Source organism: Cryptomeria japonica, chromosome 5, assembly GCF_030272615.1.
Source record: "Cryptomeria japonica chromosome 5, Sugi_1.0, whole genome shotgun sequence".
NCBI lineage: Eukaryota > Viridiplantae > Streptophyta > Pinopsida > Cupressales > Cupressaceae > Cryptomeria > Cryptomeria japonica.
In genome coordinates, this window is record NC_081409.1 from 610,847,482 (window position 1) to 610,866,111 (window position 18,630).

At 40.3% G+C, this 18,630-nt stretch overlaps 1 protein-coding gene across 12 annotated transcripts in view; it reads left to right on the forward strand.

Annotated features, from left to right (window-relative positions):
* The window catches only part of LOC131065136 (uncharacterized), a 144,461-nt gene extending 127,851 nt beyond the window's left edge, over positions 1–16,610 (forward strand). For all 12 annotated transcript variants that reach the window (XM_057999561.2, XM_057999563.2, XM_057999558.2 and 9 more), the window contains 5 exons: positions 3,541–3,684; positions 3,768–3,854; positions 15,456–15,536; positions 15,701–15,781; positions 15,935–16,610. In XM_057999561.2, coding sequence (XP_057855544.1) covers positions 3,541–3,684; positions 3,768–3,854; positions 15,456–15,536; positions 15,701–15,781; positions 15,935–16,012 — 471 coding nt within the window. In that variant the 3' untranslated portion in view covers positions 16,013–16,610. The remainder of the gene's footprint in view (positions 1–3,540; positions 3,685–3,767; positions 3,855–15,455; positions 15,537–15,700; positions 15,782–15,934) is intronic.
* The last annotated feature ends 2,020 nt before the right edge of the window (positions 16,611–18,630 follow it).

The following is an 18,630-nucleotide window of genomic DNA, read 5'->3' on the forward strand; positions in this document are numbered from 1 at the left end:
AGTTCCCAGCCACGTTACGTGGAGTTGCCATAGATTGGTACTCCGATGTGGACAAGTAAAAAGTGGCCACGTGGGCCAATCTATAGAAGGAATTCACGGAGGAGTTTCGGTTGCTCCGTGATGACAATGAAATTGTAACGGAGATATACAGTACCAAACAAGGTACCAAGGAGACAGTACGGGCATACAGCAGGAGGCTGAAGGAATTGCTGGGAAAAATGGAGAGTCAACCAACAGATGGGTTGAAAAAGCGATGGTTCGTGGAGGGACTAAAGCATTCCCTCCGGAGGAAGATGAAAATTGTTCCACCTACATCATATGACGACGCCTATAATAGGGCGATGGACCTGGAGAGCGAATACAAAACGTCAAAGAAGAAGAAAAGCAATAAATATTCATCTGACGATGATGAAGACTCTGACGGGGAAAGCAGCAACAGTGATGAATCGAGTAAAAAGGTGCATGCTCTCCAAAAGGACATGGAACGAATGCTGAAGGAATTCAAAGCCATGAAGGGGAGTACAAGTAAGACTGAAGAAAACGACCTGTGGTGTACCGACTGTAGGAGTGACGGACACACCAAGGGGTCCTGCCCCAAGAAGGCTTTCTGCGACATTTGTCAGATCGCAGGACATTTGACAAAGGAATGTCCCTACAATATGAAAACCAGGAGCCAACAAGTTCTCTTCACGCAAGAGCAGTCGGCCGTCAGAACTTCGCAAACCAACACAACGACATCATCTGGAGGTTACCGGGACAACAGACGCGGCGGCGGAAGGAATAGCAACAATAACAATAACGGAAGCCGTATCCAGTATGACACCAAGGGCCGGCCAATTATCCAATGTAGGGCTTGTAATCAGTGGGGGCACTTTGCCCGTGATTGCACAAAGGAAGCCACCCCTCAGCACCTCTGCCGATGGTGTGGGCCAGGCGACCATGAGGACGCAAATTGCCCACAGGCAGGGGTTAATCTCCTCAACATTGAGAAGATTGGTGAGAAAGAAGTACTGGCAATCACCCGCGCCCAAACGAAAAAGGCCACTTATCCCGACCCCCGTAAGGAGAAGGAGCGATTACGGGAGGCAAAGGCCAATATTGAACGTGAGATGACGGCCGAACGACGGGACAACGAGGTGGCAAGTACATCATCCGATACAGAAGCGAAAAATAACATCATTGGGCAAGTACTGCAGATGCAAGTACCTATAAGGGTAAAGGACCTTCTAGAAACAATGCCACAGTTAAGAACCGCCATTTTTAATTCCATACAAACCACTGCGCAAGCACCTTTGCGTGCCACACGAGCGGAAGTTCCGGTCAGCCCCTCGGTTGACCCAATGTTGTTGGCCTTAAATAGTGGTCGGCATCCTGCTGTAGTAGAGATGGGAATTCTTGGGGCTATCCTCAAAGACACCATCGTGGATGGAGGTTCGGGGGTGAATGTACTGCTAGAGGATACGTGGAAGAAGTTGGGGAAGCCAAAACTATGGCCACCCATGTTCAACTTGGTAGGTGCAGACCAACACGACATCAAGCCACTCGGCACCTTGATGGCCCAGCCGGTCACCATTGGCACGCAACCTTTTATACTAGATTTTGTGGTAATCCCACTCAAGAAGAAGGGGTACGACGCCATCTTAGGCAGAGGGTGGCTGGTTACAGCAAAGGTGAACCACGACTGGAAAAAGAACACCCTTTCTATGGAGAAAGGGGGGCGGAAGTACACCATTGATCTGAGGACCCAGGTTGTTGACGAGGAACTGACATCATCTTCGGAATCGGAGGATGAAGGAAAAGGCTACCCGAGGGACGAAGGACGGGGCTACAGGGAGCCCAACGACGAAGGGATTCTCAAACTAGGAGAATGCTCCGAGGATGAGACAGGGTCATTGAACGGGCTCTTCCACTGGCAAATGGAGGATTATGAAATGTTCCAGAGCTACAGGCTCGAAGTAGAGGAACTAGAGCAAGTAACAGAGGGGGTGTACCTGCTAGAATACATAGAATATGGGAGGGGAGACACCCCAAACTTCGGTGGCTTAGTGAATAATTAATAAAGTCATTTTAATTTAAAAAAGGGAAAATAAAGAGACAAAGAAAAAAGAATATGAAGGGACAGGCAGAAGGGGAGAAGAAGAGTCACAGGGTTGTGCTTTTAAAAGAACATTGAGAGGCTTATTCTGATTATGCTTGGTTTATGTATGGTTATTCTTCTCTCTTGGAGAATTCTGGGAAGCTCTGGCTTTCAGCAGGTTTGAGGACAAAAACCTTCAAGCTTGGAGGCAGTGGACGGAATCCCATTGTTTGTTGGAGATATCGTTCAGGTGTCTCACCGGTGCATCAAATACATATTGCTGGTAATTCCAATATGACCGTAAACTCTGTGGTTGAGATTGGATATTTCTGTTGGTTTTCTACTGAGGAGTTAATGGTAATATTTATAAGAAATTTCAGACTTGGTTTCAAACTGTTATAAATGATTTTTATTTGTAAATTGTTGCAATTATTGGTTGTTTAGAGATTGAATTTAATGCAGATGATTTCATGAATATTCATATGAAATGTTTTGTTAAAAAATCTGGTAATATCCATGGGGGAATATTACACCTAGTGATTTTTCTTGTTAGGTCAAAAAGTCAAATGAAACAGTGTGAACAAATGAGTGTGTTTTAATGGGCTGATTGGTCATTTTTTCCCTCTGCCTAGTGAGTTTTTTTGTTGGACTAACAAGTTTTTGGTTAGTTTTTTTGGTGAAATTTTGGCTGAGTAACTCACTCACTAGCTTTGTTTGCATTGTGAATCTTACCAGCCAGTGAGTTACTTGCCAAGATTTTATACTATGATCTTTGTATAGTTTGAGAAGCCAAGGGTGTATTCAATTGCTTTCTCTGCTGGGGAAGAAAACTCTGTAAAGTGTGAACTAGTGATCAAATACATATAGAATGGATGAAAATGAGGCTCACTTGGATCCTACCATCTGCATGTAACCATATTTGACATAAATAATAATTTCTTTAAATGGGTCTAAGTAAATTAGACATTGTTTAACCATAGCTATTTTTTACAATTTTTTGTTTTTAAACAATGTATGAGACAGACAAGTGCATTAAGAATAATGTGAATTTATTATCTTAAAAAGATACCACTCCATTTTTATGCGGCATGCCAACACCACCCAACGTGTACGAGTCAAATACTGTTCTTGTTTCTGATTAAATTATGAAACAATATTCATAGCTACTTTGAGGTGTAGGGGAACACGTATTGGTAAGCGGACATGATTCAGATTAGGGGACACGAGTAAATAAATAAGGATATGGCTATATTATATATAAATGTAGTCACCAGAAATTGTGGGTATGGGGATATTGACTTTGCTCGTCTTCCTATAATGGATTTTCTGAGTTCCTGCAAGATAGTGCTCCATATTACAACCTTCGGTAACTAAAAGGAAGGACTGCAATTTTAAATAGCTACATTGTATTTGTTTTTGGCTTTTCAAGGTAAATATTTCAATTCTGTTTCTATGTTTTGCAGAATCAAGCAAAGAAAGTTTACATGCTGGCAGAATTGACACCTTCAAAGGAAATAACTGGAGGAGCATGGTACACGGGACAAACTTTTGATGCAGAGTTCACTAATGTTGTTAAGCAACAGTGCTTGCGCTTTGTCAGGCAGCAGGTATATTGGAGAGACTTTTTTTTTTAATGTCAAATCAATTTTTGATATTCATGGTAATCTACTCTTGTGGCTTCTTGGACCAGGTTGTAGCAACTATTGGGAGCATTGCTGATTATATCAAAAAGCTAGGGATAGCAAACGTGGAATTGAAAAGTGACGAACTGATGCAAGTATGATACAAACAACCTTTGAATCTTCTTTCATTTCAATAATATTTAATCTCAGGTGAATATATATTTTATGCATTTAAAGAGAGCATCAGTGCTGGTGCCAATTTTTTCGTATTTTCTTTCAATTTTTTTCTTTTACTGAAGTATATGAGCAAGTAGGGCTAGAGTATTTGGCTTATACAACCTTCTAACTCTACCATGCCTCCAGTAAAGCATTACGACTGCAATTTGGACACCAGCGAGCACAAATTGATCCATCCAGTCCAAATAGACCTAAACGTGTTCCTTAAGTGGAGGTTGTCTTCCCATGAGCTCATGTTAACCAAGATTCAGGTATGTAGTCTCTTAGGAATCCGATCAGGTTTCTAGAGAGAACCTAACAAAACATATGCATCAGAGCACATAGAAAAATACTATCAATCCAATTTTCCTTCGGAAAAGGAATAGTTATGGTATCTAAAATTGGAAGGCACTCCAGAAATGTACTTTACCTTGAATGCAATAGAAAACATATAAGTGCCAATTAAACAAACCATCATATTCAGATCCATGGGAAACATACCCTGGCCAAAAACATCATGTACTTGGGCACTGGAAAACAAGAAAGCATCAGATTTTGTGGACATGCTGGTGATGCCAAAAGTATACTTTACAGAAGTTTTCTCAACCAAACATGAAAAATATCAGGCATTACAAAAAGGGCGATGGCTTATAAATAGGTGAAGTCTTCTCATGAAACCATGGTCACTAGCACTGAACTATAGAGGCTTTGGCAAGTATGGTTCCAATATGGGAGAGACCATTACTTCTGTACGTAAATACTAAAGAACTTTCTTTTTAGAGGTTGGCAATGCAATTGGAGAATACACCACAAACATAGACAGCCAGAACTCCTTAATTGTGCTAAGAAATGTTATGTGTGAACTTAGAAAAGCCACTCCATGACAAAATCTTATTAGAACTGGGGGACGATAGAATGGGAGCATCCCATAAATTAGGAAAACATCCCCATTGTATAGTAGAATGTGCCATGAGCATGGCCACTTGGCAAGGGTCTGCCCAACTGAGCAAATGGAAATAGGCAAACATGAAAGAAGAACTACCAGGATTGAAAACCAACAAGTACACAAGAAGATCAGTAAAAAAACATGTCTCACTCAAAGGATGATTATGTGTAACAACAAAGGAAGATGCAAGGAAGCAAGATGAATGTCTAAGATCTTATGCTTCAAAGGAAAGGCCCAACACACATAAGATCAGCTCAAGCTAGCAAGCTCCTTGAAACCTTGGCCCAAAAGGATAGTGTTATCACAAAATCTTGCACCCTTGCTGAGCTATCAACTCAACAACCTCGTGAAACATGGAAACAACCTCAAAGTGTGGGACCTTGCGCAAGGGGGTTGAATCTCTGGAGAAGGCCGACTTCCTTCTCAATCTAGGTGCAAGTGTTGAACCAACTCCGCACTTCAAATCTTACTTGTAAGGCTATCTTAACAGCTTGTAGAGGAAAAGGGAAGAGATAAATGCTTAAAATAAAAGGAGGTGATGCACCAAGATCAGAGATGTTTCTCTCTCCACCCGAAATGGCACAAAAAATCAAATGAAATACCCAAGAGATGCACAAACTTCAGTTGCATGAATGACTCCAATGCGTGTATGGAGGTTAGAACTTGCTGAATGTCAAGAGGGGAAAAGGTTTCCCACAAGTCACACTCAGAAATAAATCAACACTACATATATGAGAGAAGAGCCACAAAAGATACACCTATGATGAAGGTAAGGAAACATACACAGCATGCATAAGTTATAGGAAGACAAGAATGATAATTTTAATTCATTCAAAGGCCAATGGCCAAACTCACAGTTGCAGAAATGCAAAAATATACAAATCTTTAAGAGAAGTGAAAGAGCATAGAATAGCTCAAGCCAACAGGGAGAGAACCCTTTACAATGAGGCATAACAACCTTATATAGAAAATTGGTTGCAAGAGTTGTTGGAGCATCAAAAACCTTGAGTGTTGATCACACCATCTAGAAATGTTGCAAGCCGAAAGGAGGTTGGGAAGACTTCGGAAACTCGGGTTCCCGAAGTGGGGAAGACTAAGGAAGGGATCTCGGAACTTCGGGATTCTGGAGTTCCAGGGAGAGGAGAGGAGGCTTAGCAAAGGAACTTCGGAACCTTGGGGTTCCGGAGTTCCCGGGGAACTAAAAAAAGGCAAGGAGGGAATTGCGGAACCACGAGGTTTTGGAGTTCCGGGAAAGAGGAAGGAGACCAAGGGAAGGAACTTCGGAATCTCGGGGTTTCGGAGGTTCGGGGAACTAGAAAAAGGGCTAAGGAAAGGAACTTCGAAACCTTGGGGTTCTGGAGTTCCGGGGAAGAGGAAAGGGAAGGCAAAGGAAAGGAACTTCGGAACCTCGGGGTTCCGGAGTTTTGGGGAACTTCGGAGAAAAGGAAGCAAAGGAAGGAACTTCAGAACCTCGAGGTTTCGGAGTTCCGGGGAAGAGAGGAAAGGCTAAGGAAGGAACTTCAGAACCTCGGGGTTCCGGAGTTCCGGGGAAGAGGAAAGAGAAGCAAAGGGAAGGAACTTCCTCCAGACAAGACAACACTTCACACTTCATAAATCCACTGCTTTTCTCCTTGACCAACTGGGGTAGCGTCGGTCCATGGATCGTATCTCTGATCGGTTCTCACTGATGGACCAAGGGTGTCATAAAATGACAACATTTTTGGCGATCTCTGCGGGGTGCTTGCCTGCTAAGCATGAAGCCCAAAAGCCTTGAGCATCCATTGGGCACTGAGTCATTGAAAAGACACAAAACATGTGTGCTCCATCACTTGGAGGGAAACTGAAAACTAGAGCGCACACACTCTTAAGGAGGATGCGGCAGGTGCACAAGCACTTATTAAAGCAAATCAACTTCTACTCTAATATTTACATAGTCATCAACACCCTCCTTAGAAGCAGGGCTTGAGATGAGTCCCATTCATTGGGATTGGAAGAACTTCGCCGTCGAGCCTGGAGCGATGAAATGCATTGGCCTCCTTGCAACTCGTGATACCATATAGACCGCTTCAGATAGCATTGAATTTGGAGTGTTGCCCAACTTTGGCTCTGTCTGCATCCCACTTTAGAACTAGATCTCCCTCTTTGAAGACCCTATTAGTAGCCCTTTTGTCAAAAACTCTCTTGACCTGCTCTTGATGAGTCTCAAGCGTATGCATAGCCTGACCTCTAACCTCGTCCAGCTCCATCAGCTCGGCTAGCCTTACTGTCATGGCATCATTCTCTGTCAATTCCAGCTGATGTGCTAGTTCAAGAGAGGGTAACTCTAGGGAAGTTGGAAGTCTTGCTTCTTTCCCATATACCAGCATGAAAGGGGAGTTACTGATTGCTCTCTTGTGTGTGATTCTGTCAGCCCATAAGGTTGTCCTCAACTTAGTATGCCATGCCCTCTAGTTGTCTTCAGTTGTCCTTTTAATTAACCCGATGAGGTTCTTGTTGGAAGATTTAGCTAAGCCAGTAATTGGTTGCGGCCAAGATCCACTTGTGGCCAGCACTAGAAGGTGGATTTATCATGCCAATGAAGTCTAAACCCCATTGGGCGAATGGTTGATCTGCTCGGATGGGGTGAAGAGGTAGGGTAGCTAGTCTTTGCTTTCCAGAGAAGAAAGCACATTTCTTGCAATTCTTCACCCATCTATGTGAGTCATTGAATAATGACGGCCAGTAATAACCAGCCCTCATTATTTGGATAGTTGTAGTCCTTGCAGAGAAGTGGCCCCCTGAAGAGCCATCGTGAAATTCTTCTAACAATCTGCTGACTTGATTTTGCTCGATACATCTTAACAAGACTTCATTAGATTCTCTTCAAAAAAGGGTGCCTTCCACTAAGACATAGGGGATGGACTGCAACTTGAAATGCCTTCTTTTGGTCCTGTCCAGAACTTGGGGGTATCTACCTGTTGTGACCATTTCACACATCGCCCCATCGCAAATGGGGACCCCCTCTTTTTGCTTGTCTTTCGCTCGCTTTTGCTTTCGTTTTTAGGATTTTGCTAGTTAGTTAGTCGTCTGGATTTAGGGTCAAGCCTTAGGGTTTTAAATTTTGTCTTTTCAAGCCAAAATCCAGTCGTTTTTGAGAGCTTTCGAGCTTCCTTTTCTAGGATGCAAATTTTGAGTGCAATGAGTTCGCCAAAATGGTTTAATTTTCAATTGGAATGTTGATGCAGAGCTTAAATTTGTCTAAGTATTGAAAGTGAAATGTGAATTTTTGTCCGATTGAATATTTTGACCAAATTTTGACTTTTTTGATTTTTGATCCTGGGTATTGAAATTGATTTGTTTTCGCCTCGTGAAGTGTTAAAATGTGAAAAATCATGTTATTTTGGCCTGTAGGAGCAAGATCGCTCCTGTCCCTCAGTGAAGGACGGGAGCTCATTTTCAAATATCTCATCATCCCTGCAGAGTCCAGACAAATTTCGAGTTGGAAGTGATGGAGAACGGCGATATCTTTCCATTGAATATAAATTGAAGATTTTCATGAGCACAGAAATGCCTCCAGGAGGAAAATCGCTCCTGTCCCTCAGTGAAGGACCGGAGCTACAAATCAAATTTCGCCTTGTCCTTGCAAGATTTCGATGACTTAACAATTTGAAAGGGTCCGAAGGAAGATGCTTTGCCAAATGAATATAATTTGAGATGCAAAAATGAAGGAGAATGACCTAGAATGCTAATATCGCTCCTGTCCCTCTCCAAGGGACCAGGGCGAGGTACCTTGTAGCTCCCGTCCCTCTCCCAGGGACCAGAGCGATTTCCTTCATTATGCAAAATCCAGACAAAGGTCAAGGCAAGTTTACGTTCAAAAACAAGGAAAAACATGAGATAAATGCGTTGAATATAAATTGAAGATTTTTGGGATGTCCACAAAGGTTCTAAATGCCTAGTTCGCTCCTGTCCCTCAGGAAGGGACCAGAGCGATTTTTGATATAATTGATTTTCTTGCAAAGTTACAAACAATGTCAAGGCATGGACGAATGGAGTGAAGAAGGACGAGTCCGTTGAATATAAACGTGGAACCTGGCAAAGTGAGATAAAGGCTACAAAAGGAGGATCGCTCCTGTCCCTTTCCAAGGGACCAGGGCGATACAATGGTGATGTTACTTCCTACGCAAGTTCAAAGACGATCCAAGTCAAGACAAGGTGGCGAAGGACACTTCAAGACTTCTTTAGCAAGCACAAACATTAAAAGGTCGTCGCAATGATGAAATTCGCACCCTATAGCCTAGTTCGCTCCTGTCCCTTAGGAAGGGACCAGGGCGATGTTGAATGCATTGGCCATTTCATGCAAAATTTACGTAAGGACAAGACTTCGCAATGTTTTAGAGGGTCCAAGGCATCGTATGAAGATAATTCGCAAGGGTTTTCAACGTCCAAACATCGCCAAACAATGTAAAAGCCTCACATCGCTCCTGTCCTTTGGACAAGGACCAGGGCGATCTTATCAAAACACTCACGTTCCTTCAAGATCAAAGCAAAGCGAGGTTAGGAAGAGCGAAGGACGGCGTCTAGAAGACATTGCAAAGGGGATCAAAGTGTAAAGTTGCCAAAACCAAGACAAAATAATGGATCGCTCCTGTCCCTCTCCAAGGGACAAGGGCGATGATCCCTTTAATACACCCAAAACTTCATGCGAGCAAATAGAATAAGCGCAAAAGACACGAACAAAGGATGTTATTCGCCAACAATAAAAGATCGAAGTTAAAAGATGCAAGATGGACGTGGAAACAAGAGGATCGCTCCTGTCCTTTGGACAAGGACCAGGGCGATGTACACTCAAAAGGCACTTAAGCACACATGCAAGATGATCAAATACGAAGAACCTATCAAGATGATCGATTTTTAACGTGGAAATGAAGGAGCTGATCGTGAAAAAATGCAAAATCAAGACAAAAATGTTGAATCGCTCCTGTCCCTCTCCAAGGGACCAGAGCGATGAGGTACGTCCCTTCCTTTTTCATAATTTGGCGCCAAATAAACAATTCGAATTTTCCTCAAATGCTAAATCGATTTAAAAAATTGAATATCCATTTTATTTAGCATTTAATATGGCGTTATCTTTTATTAATTATTTTTTGCCTTTATTTAAAAATCGAAATTCACATTTAAAAAACGCAAGGCATTAATAATTAATTAAATAAAAATCGATTTAGAGCGCTCAATTAAGCAAGTCGGCCTTGTTATTTTATTGCAAATCATTTAAAATCATTTTTTAAAATGGTTTTATTTATTCAAGTCGGCCAAAATGGGTAAAAGGTGTGAAGCGCTATATAAGGGGAGTGGAAATTTTCATTTTCACATAATCATTTTTACCTTTCTTCATGCGAATTGAGAAGAGGCGAATATAGTGCGAAGTGTGTTCAAAGGTGGTGCGAATTCAAACCAAGGGTGGCGCTTAGTTATCAAAGGGTGGTGCGAATTTGAAGACCACACCAAATGCGAACTTGAGGATACATTAAGGCGAATTTGCTAAAGACTTGGAGGATTTGTTTGAGCGATTTGTCAAGGGCGAATTTGAAGATCCATTTAAGACAAGGCCAAAGGCGATACTTGAAGATCACATTGAAATCCAAAGGTGGCGAAGTCGATTTTGAGGAGACCACATTGAAGACTATTTTACTCCTCCAATTTTCCCTAGGCGATCTTTTCCTTTTTGCATTTTAGAGTTAGCTCTCTATCGAGGTATGGCGATTTTAATTATTATTGCTTTATTCATTCATCGTCATATTTCAAATTTTGAAGTTTTGAATTTTGAATTTCTCAGCTCAATCGTTGTTTTTTTTAGGAAATGATAACTCTAAAGACTTATCATGAGGTTTCCTAAAAACTTTATCTCTCTTATTTACGTTATTTATTGCAAAACCTATTTCTTATAATGAAATGTTGTGTAGGTATGGCAACCCCAAAGGCGGGAGCATCCACCAGCCGCTCAGCTCTCATGAAAGAAGATCAAAAGACCGAAGAAGTGGAGACCAAGATCGTGTCGAAGTGGAGCAACATTGGAGATACAAACCTGGGGAACTTTAGCACGAAGAAGTTTCGAGAGGTCCCTTACATTGGCAAGCCATCACCTGTCGCCCGGAGAATAATAGAGAGTGGCATCATCAAGGCGGCCGGTTTTCCTCCAGCTATTCAGTGCCACGAGTTGATGATCGAGTGTGCCCGTCACTACAATCCACAGTCCAGGACAATTGTGTCCAATGAGGGAAACACTTTGGCGTACCTTTCAGAGGAAGCCATAAGTGAAGCCTTCCATCTTCCAGAGCACAGGGACATGATATACAAGAGCATTGAAGGAGCCAGATCAGTGTACGATGATGATCCAGATGCTTGCCTAAGCATAATCAACAAGAACTGGCTACTCAAGAGTCGTCCCCGTCTAAGCAAGGTACCGAACACACCGCATCGGATTGATTTCCAAGAGGAGTACAGAGATTTGATTACCATGCTCAACAGAGTTACAGGAGCACCTCATGCCTTCTATTTTGAGAAGTGGATGTTCTACTTCATCCAGGTGATTGTTCAAGGAAAGGGTACAATACATTGGGCTAGGATAATTAGCCATTGCTTAGACGTACAGTTGAGGAGACTCAGGGCTACTAAGTCCTTCCACATGAGTTCATACGTCATCTATGCTTTGATCAGGAGCGTTGAGTACGCAAGACTACCTCACAGAGGAGTGATTGGAAGAGGACCCGGCGAGGTCAGAGCTTGTGAATCCTATACCTACTTGCATCATCCGCCAGGAAAGAACTACAAGTTAGTCAATGATACTTTCACGATGAACATCACAAGGACGTTGCAAGGAGGGATTCACAACAGATTATCTCAGGATGCCCAGGAGTTCATCAAGAGGTATGGTGCTTGGTTCATTCAGTTTCCCAAGTTCACTTACATTAGAGTGCATGGATGTCCTTTACCTCCATACATGTTGCCGAGGTACCCGACAGACAGAATTGTGTTACTTGAAGTAACAAGGCAGTTGGCAGCATATGTGAAGGCATTCAGACACAGACATCAGAATGGAGTTCAGGTACCTGTTATTTTGGGTAATTCAGTTGAGGTATGTCCTAATGTCTTAGCCATGGATGACGCAGAGAAGGAGTTAGCCTTGTATTCTTTTTCATCTTTTGCTTGGAGGAATAGTTTTGATCCACATGGACATTTAGAGGAGACGGTCGGTAGAAGATTTAGACATGAGCACCAAATTGAAGATTTTATGATGAATCTCCTAGATGATCTTGAAGTGAAACGTAAGATACATTCTAGATTGCCTTTGGATTTCATCAAGAAATGCAGGATTTACAGAGTGGCCGACCAAGCTCAGGACAATGGCAGGCACATCCAGTCTTCATATGATAGAGAAAGCAAAACGATTAGTTTGAATTGGAATGAGCCCGAGGCCGTGGATTTAGATGATTTGATGGCACCAGTTTTGTCTTGTACTCGCAGATGGGTAGACGTTCAGCATCAGAAGTTGAGAGAACAAGGCATAGCTATGTCTTTTACTTTGGAAGAAAAGCCAGCCGAAGGTGGAGCAAGTGTTAGTGAAGGCAATCCTAATCCTAGGAATTCAGGTGAAGGTAACCTTCGATGTGCCAGTGAGGGCAATCTCCATTCGAGAGGTTCGAAGAGAAAAGAAAGATCAGAAAAGAAAGAGCCTTCCAAGAAAAAGCAAGGTGCCAACAAAGATCAAACACCAGGTACTTCTTCTAGACCAGAGAATAGAACAGTTCGAGTGGAAGAGTCCATGGAGTCGATGGTACAGAATGACAGACAGGAGGAAGGACAGGCACAGCATGTTTCATCAGATGGATCTCTTCAAGACTATGATTTAGATAATGATAATGAAGTAACATCTCCTCCCAGACAAGAAGAAATAGTACACAAAGAAATTCAAGTTCAAGAGACAAGATCGAATATCCCAGATTGGTTGAAGGAAAGATTGACCAAGGTAATCGTAACTGAGGACGAGGACAATGCAATTGATTTAGAGAGCCTTGTTGGACGTTCACATGTGATAACAGAGAAGAAGAAGGCTACAAAGATGTCCAAGATGATTCGAGATGAGACTGGATCTAGAAAACTGCAGATAGCTACACCGGCAGCAGATAAATATGAGGGTGAGATCCTAGCAGAGGATTATGATATACAGACTTTTGAGTTAGGACCATCCACAGCAGAGCAGACTTTAGATGATGCCACCGACACATTTGAGGCATTGAAGGACAAGTTTAGAGAAGAAGTAGAAAAGAATAGAAAGCTGGAGAGAGAGGTCGGTGCATGGAGGACATATTTCAGTCACATCAATGAACCTTTGGGACGTCAGGATCCAGTTAGATCACCAGTGCAGGCATTGCCCCTTCAATCGATCAATGAAGCAGAAAGATTCAGGAACCTGGTCCAGCGTAAATGCAGTTGGATGGATAGATCTCATACAGTGGCCATAGAATTTGTTACAAGGATGTCGAAGATCATTCATCAGGCTATCCAATTTCTTGAGATAATCCACAGATTGATGGCAACAGTAGCTGCATTTGCCCATACCAAGGACGTTGTCATCCCTGTCTTGAAAGTAATAAGACACACATCCAGAAGAATTTTAGCGCAGGAGAGGATCTTAGAAGGTGATTCTCACAGTTTGTTTCAGTGGTCAACCTTACTCCATATAAAGAGTGTTCTCTTCGAGGACATCAGGGTTAGATGTGGTCAAATTGAGGAGGTGATCAATCCGATCCAGGACAGAGTATTTGAGGTACTTCGTACCATTCTTGGCAGAAGGATCGAGGTCGAGACAGATGTGGATATACAAGAATTTGAGGATAGAATCAAGATCATCTTTCGCAAGGACGCAGATGTTACAGATGAGCAGTATGATCAGATGTATGCCACCATACTCCTGATTGATAGAACGAAGGAACTTGAACCTACTTGGGACGCAGCTCTTCTAGATGCATTCGATCAGGTCATCCACTTAGAAGAGAGTATCAAGAATGTTCCTGAGATTCCAATCACAGAAATCGAAGGAATCGTGACAAAATTCATTGCATATGCTAAGAAAGAGAATTGGAAAGGGAATAAGATTTTAGATGAAAGGTTGTTACAGATGACATGACATCTTATTTCTCATTGGTTGATACCTCCTAGATTTTTGTGCCAAATTTAATATTTGGCTATGTATTTAATATTGTTCAGTAAAAAGGAGGTCATTTGTAACAAACCCTAATTAGGGTTTAGGTGTCATGATCTTGTCCGTTGATTTACTTTCGATCTGGACCTTTCATTGTATCTGGGGATGCTATTTATACCCCCATTTTTCATTTCATTGAGTAATAGTTAATAGTCGAATAGTCAGATAAGAGTGAAATAGAGAGATTAGAGTTGTAAGCAATTTTATTTTGTAGCAAGATTGAGTCTTGAAGAGAGAAATTCAAGCAATTGTTGTATATGATGACTTGGAAATCAATAAAATATTGAAGTTATGGTGTTTTGTTGCAAATTTCTTAAGTTATCTTCATGGTTGTTGGATGTACTTGAATCACGCTCAATCAAAGTAGTTTGTTAATTTGAAAGACTAAGTGTGGGATTTGATATTTGGTAGGATTCGCAATCCAAACCACTAGCTTCTTGCTGATTGTAGGAACGCCTTGCGTGGTCGACTGGAGAACATTTTGAGTCCTTAACCTTCAAGCATTTTCGTATCTAGGATATGTACCTTCGTAGTAGTGTCCTTGGTCTTTGATGCATTGAACATCATTATATTACCTTAGAAGATCGCACTAATTTCAATTGAGTTGTTATCTTATGGCAAAATTGAAGTTGGTTGAGTCTTGCCAAATCTCGTCCATACTAAGTCATTCATAGGGTTAGGCTAGATTAGACTTCCTTAAACCCTATCCTTTTGCTATTTTTGAAAGTTCCTTTTAGTTTAGTAGAATCTTCGAGCCTTTGGAATCCGTAAGACGCCTTGGAGGAAACAGCAAATCACATCATACCACTAAAAAAGCTTGTCCACACGTGGAGACCCCACTAAAAGAACCTTGGAGTCCATCTAACTGATCCTTTTTGCAGATCTTCAGCAGTTAGAGACTATTTTCTCAAGAGAGGATAAGATGCCTATTGGTATTTTATTCTGTGTATGATTGTGTACAAAATACACGTCAACACTATGCTAAGGAGACTATTTTTCAATCCAGTGATACTGTCTAAGTATGGAGTTATGACAAAAATATCCATGCAGCAAGAACGAGTAGTAAGCCTGGCCTTGGATATCATCCATTCTAGTAGCTGCTGTCTCGTTACAAAAATGTTTTGGAGTATTACTGTCTTCCCGTGTTCTTGTTTTTGATAATTGATGTACTTGTATTATTAATGAATAAGGACTTTAACCAGAGGACTTATGTGGTCACTGAGGATAATGTATTTACTAACTTGGGAGTCCATAGACTGAGCTCGTCTTGGATATTTTAATATGCTGATGCAATCCCACTTTTTTAGAAGTTAATTCCACTGACTATTATCATGTTGTTCAACGTTAAAACAGATATTGGATATGCTGGTGCTAGATGGCAGCGTGGAAAAAGTCAGAAGCACTGCAACTGGGGACTTTATTTCCATTCCTGTGGTAAGTCAGCTCTGATGGATTGCAAATCTGTGTTCCTAGTTAGACTGCAGGTTCATTTATGGTTTTGAATAAAACTACTCACTAATTTCATGTATTGGTCGTTAATGTATTTGGAATAACATTTGGCTGCAACACTAATATAAATTTTGTTATTTTATTTGCAGAATGAGTTTTGTTTTAGGGTTTCTCAAACTCGAATTCAAGAGTCATCAGCATTCACAGATATTCCTTGTGGAGTTTGTCCTGTATGGTCTTACTTTCTCTGTCAACTGCAATCTGCAATATAATACTTCAACTTTAAAAGATATAAGTTTATAATACACACAATTACAAGATTAATTATTTTTGCACCTATTTTTATTATATTGAAATCTAATATGTTTAAATTTGTACACTAGGTTTTGCACGAGTGCACAGATGATGGCTTGATTTCCCCCAAAACATGTATTTACTATAAGAAGTGGTTGGCGTTTTAGGAGAAATCGGCCAGTGAACTATCTGAAAAATTGGAGTTACAGGTGGCAACTGCTTTAGTAGCTTCCACTTTCCTAATCCAAGTAAAGGAGTACACAAATTGTCATATTGTGGTCAAAGGAAAAGTAAAAGTGACATGTCTTAATGTTCCTGTCTTTCGAAATTCGTTATATATGAATGAATGAAGATTTTTAATGACGTTCACAAGACCAGGCAGTCTATGAGATCCAAAAACTGAGAACAACACAATGATTGCCAAAGAACCAACTGACCAACCTAGAAGCAGACCTAGAGCAAATACTGATCCTTGACACTTTGAGAATCATCAGCACTCGTTTCGATCCTTTTCCTTTACCAGTTGGAACAAGAAGTAAATTATAATGGCTCTTCAAAATTTTCCTGGCCAATGGAGTATAGCAGAAAACATGTAATACATGTATCTGACCACTAAACTATCATTAATTGTGCTATCTAATATTATCAGAGGTTTGATTTTTTTGAGAGGGTATATATTGAAGTTTGAAGGGTCCAACATCTTGATATTTGTCATATTTGTAATTTTTTCCTACCTATTTACCAGGAAATCATTTTTATGATTAACGTGAAAAAATATTAAAGGCTCATAATTTTTAAAAGAAGAAGTGCATATTAATATAGTTTAAAAGAAAGGGGTTAACTACATAATTATTTAATTATTGCACTAGAAAAGTCTTTTAAGTTATTTTTTTATTACATTTTGTAACAATTAAGCATCATTTGGTATATAAAGGGTGTTTTTAATTTAATTCACATTTATGGATAAAGTTGTCATGACAAATTATTATATCTAACGCTTTATCAAGTTGTAATAGTCATGTCTATGACATCGACTTTATAAATTATTGTGGAGAAATAATGGTGTAATGATTGTTATTATTTATTTTTCATTCCATAAACTACCTGTAAAAGTTGTAGAATACAACCTCATAGAACCTAGCGAATCCCTGTATGCAAATAACCTGTCACAACAATGAAATATTCACAAAATACAAAGATTGCTTTGAAAACCTAGAGCAAAATAATGCAATAATGATAATCAGATTAATGAATTACAAAAAGGATCAATCCTTATAAAAGGAGATCAAACTTGAAAAGGAAAACCCTAAAAACAATTAATAATTAATCATAAATTAATTATTAATATTTTTAAGTTTAGCTTCCTAAATCTAGCTTAAGTGAAATAGAGAAAAGGTGATTTAATTATTAAATCAATATGATTTAATTAATTAAATAAACTAATACCTTTACTTTAACACCCCCCCTTAAGATGAAGTTAGGGAGAAGCTAAAAAACAACCTAAGAACTAGATGCATGAAAGCCAAAAATGGGTCCCGACAACAAGGCTTGATGAGGTACCCAAGTACAATAAAATCTTTATAAAATGGAGAAAAAAAAGAAAACCCTGTGGGAACAAAACTCATCTCCAAGAAGAGATGAAAGCTTAAGTGAAGGACTAAGAAGCCTCCAAACAAGAATGTTCCAAAAGATAGGAACAAAAGATGAGCATGAAGAATCACTGAAGCGTGAAGAAGTTGCAAACTTTGTTGTAGAATGACTGCTAAGATGTTGAAATAAGAACCTCTTTTGAAACAAAAGATGATCAGGATCAAGAAGACATGAATTTGTATGAGTATGAGTGCCTTTAATGACACTACTCGAATCCGAATTAGATGGCAAACACAGGCAAAACATTTGGGACTCGAAGATACAGATGGCACAAGCACCAACAGTTTAAAGAATTGATCAAATGAAAAATGGAAGGTTGCCTCCAAAAAATAGGAATGCAAGAGTGTCCATATGGTAAGTATTCAATCTCATCAAAATGCATGGGTAACCAGTTGTTGCATCTGCCTAGTACATAGAAACAAATATTGAATACATAGCTCACTCCAATACGAAACCAAGGAAGCATTAGCACCAACAGTAGAAACCCCCCCATAATGCTGACAAGGGAGAGGTATGACAGGTACACTGAATCTGAAAGCCATAATGTAGTGCATGAAGAAGAACCAAGAACATCTGACTGTGCAAACATGAAAGTACAAGAAAATACAAAGGGTGTGCAAACCAAGACACACACGCATGAGAAAGATATGAAGGCAAACAAAGACAAACATCAAACCCCCATGGCACTTTATATCATAGTGCGAGTACAATAAGACACAAAACTGATATGCAAGATCCCATAATACATGTGCAATACAAAGACACTTTATCTCAGTGCGTTTACAAGAGCATAAGTTCTTACAATGAAATCTCAGAATGTAAAAAAAAGATAAGACTAGAAATACATGAAGAATAGCCAAAAAAAGAGTCATCCCATGCAAACTAGAAGTTTCCATGAGCTCATACATCCAAATAATTCACCAGAGTTTGAAAACACGAAAAACTAAATAAAATGTACTTGGAGTAAAATCTGGAAAAAGTGTATGGATAGCTGTGAAGAGCTCTAAAACACCATTCTAGCACCGCTGAAATCACGAAAAACTGGAGAAACTAGTGAAAAGATACGAGCTCGGGACTAAAAACAACACCTTTGACTTCAGATGGTTGTAGAATGTACCAACAACAAAACCAGGTG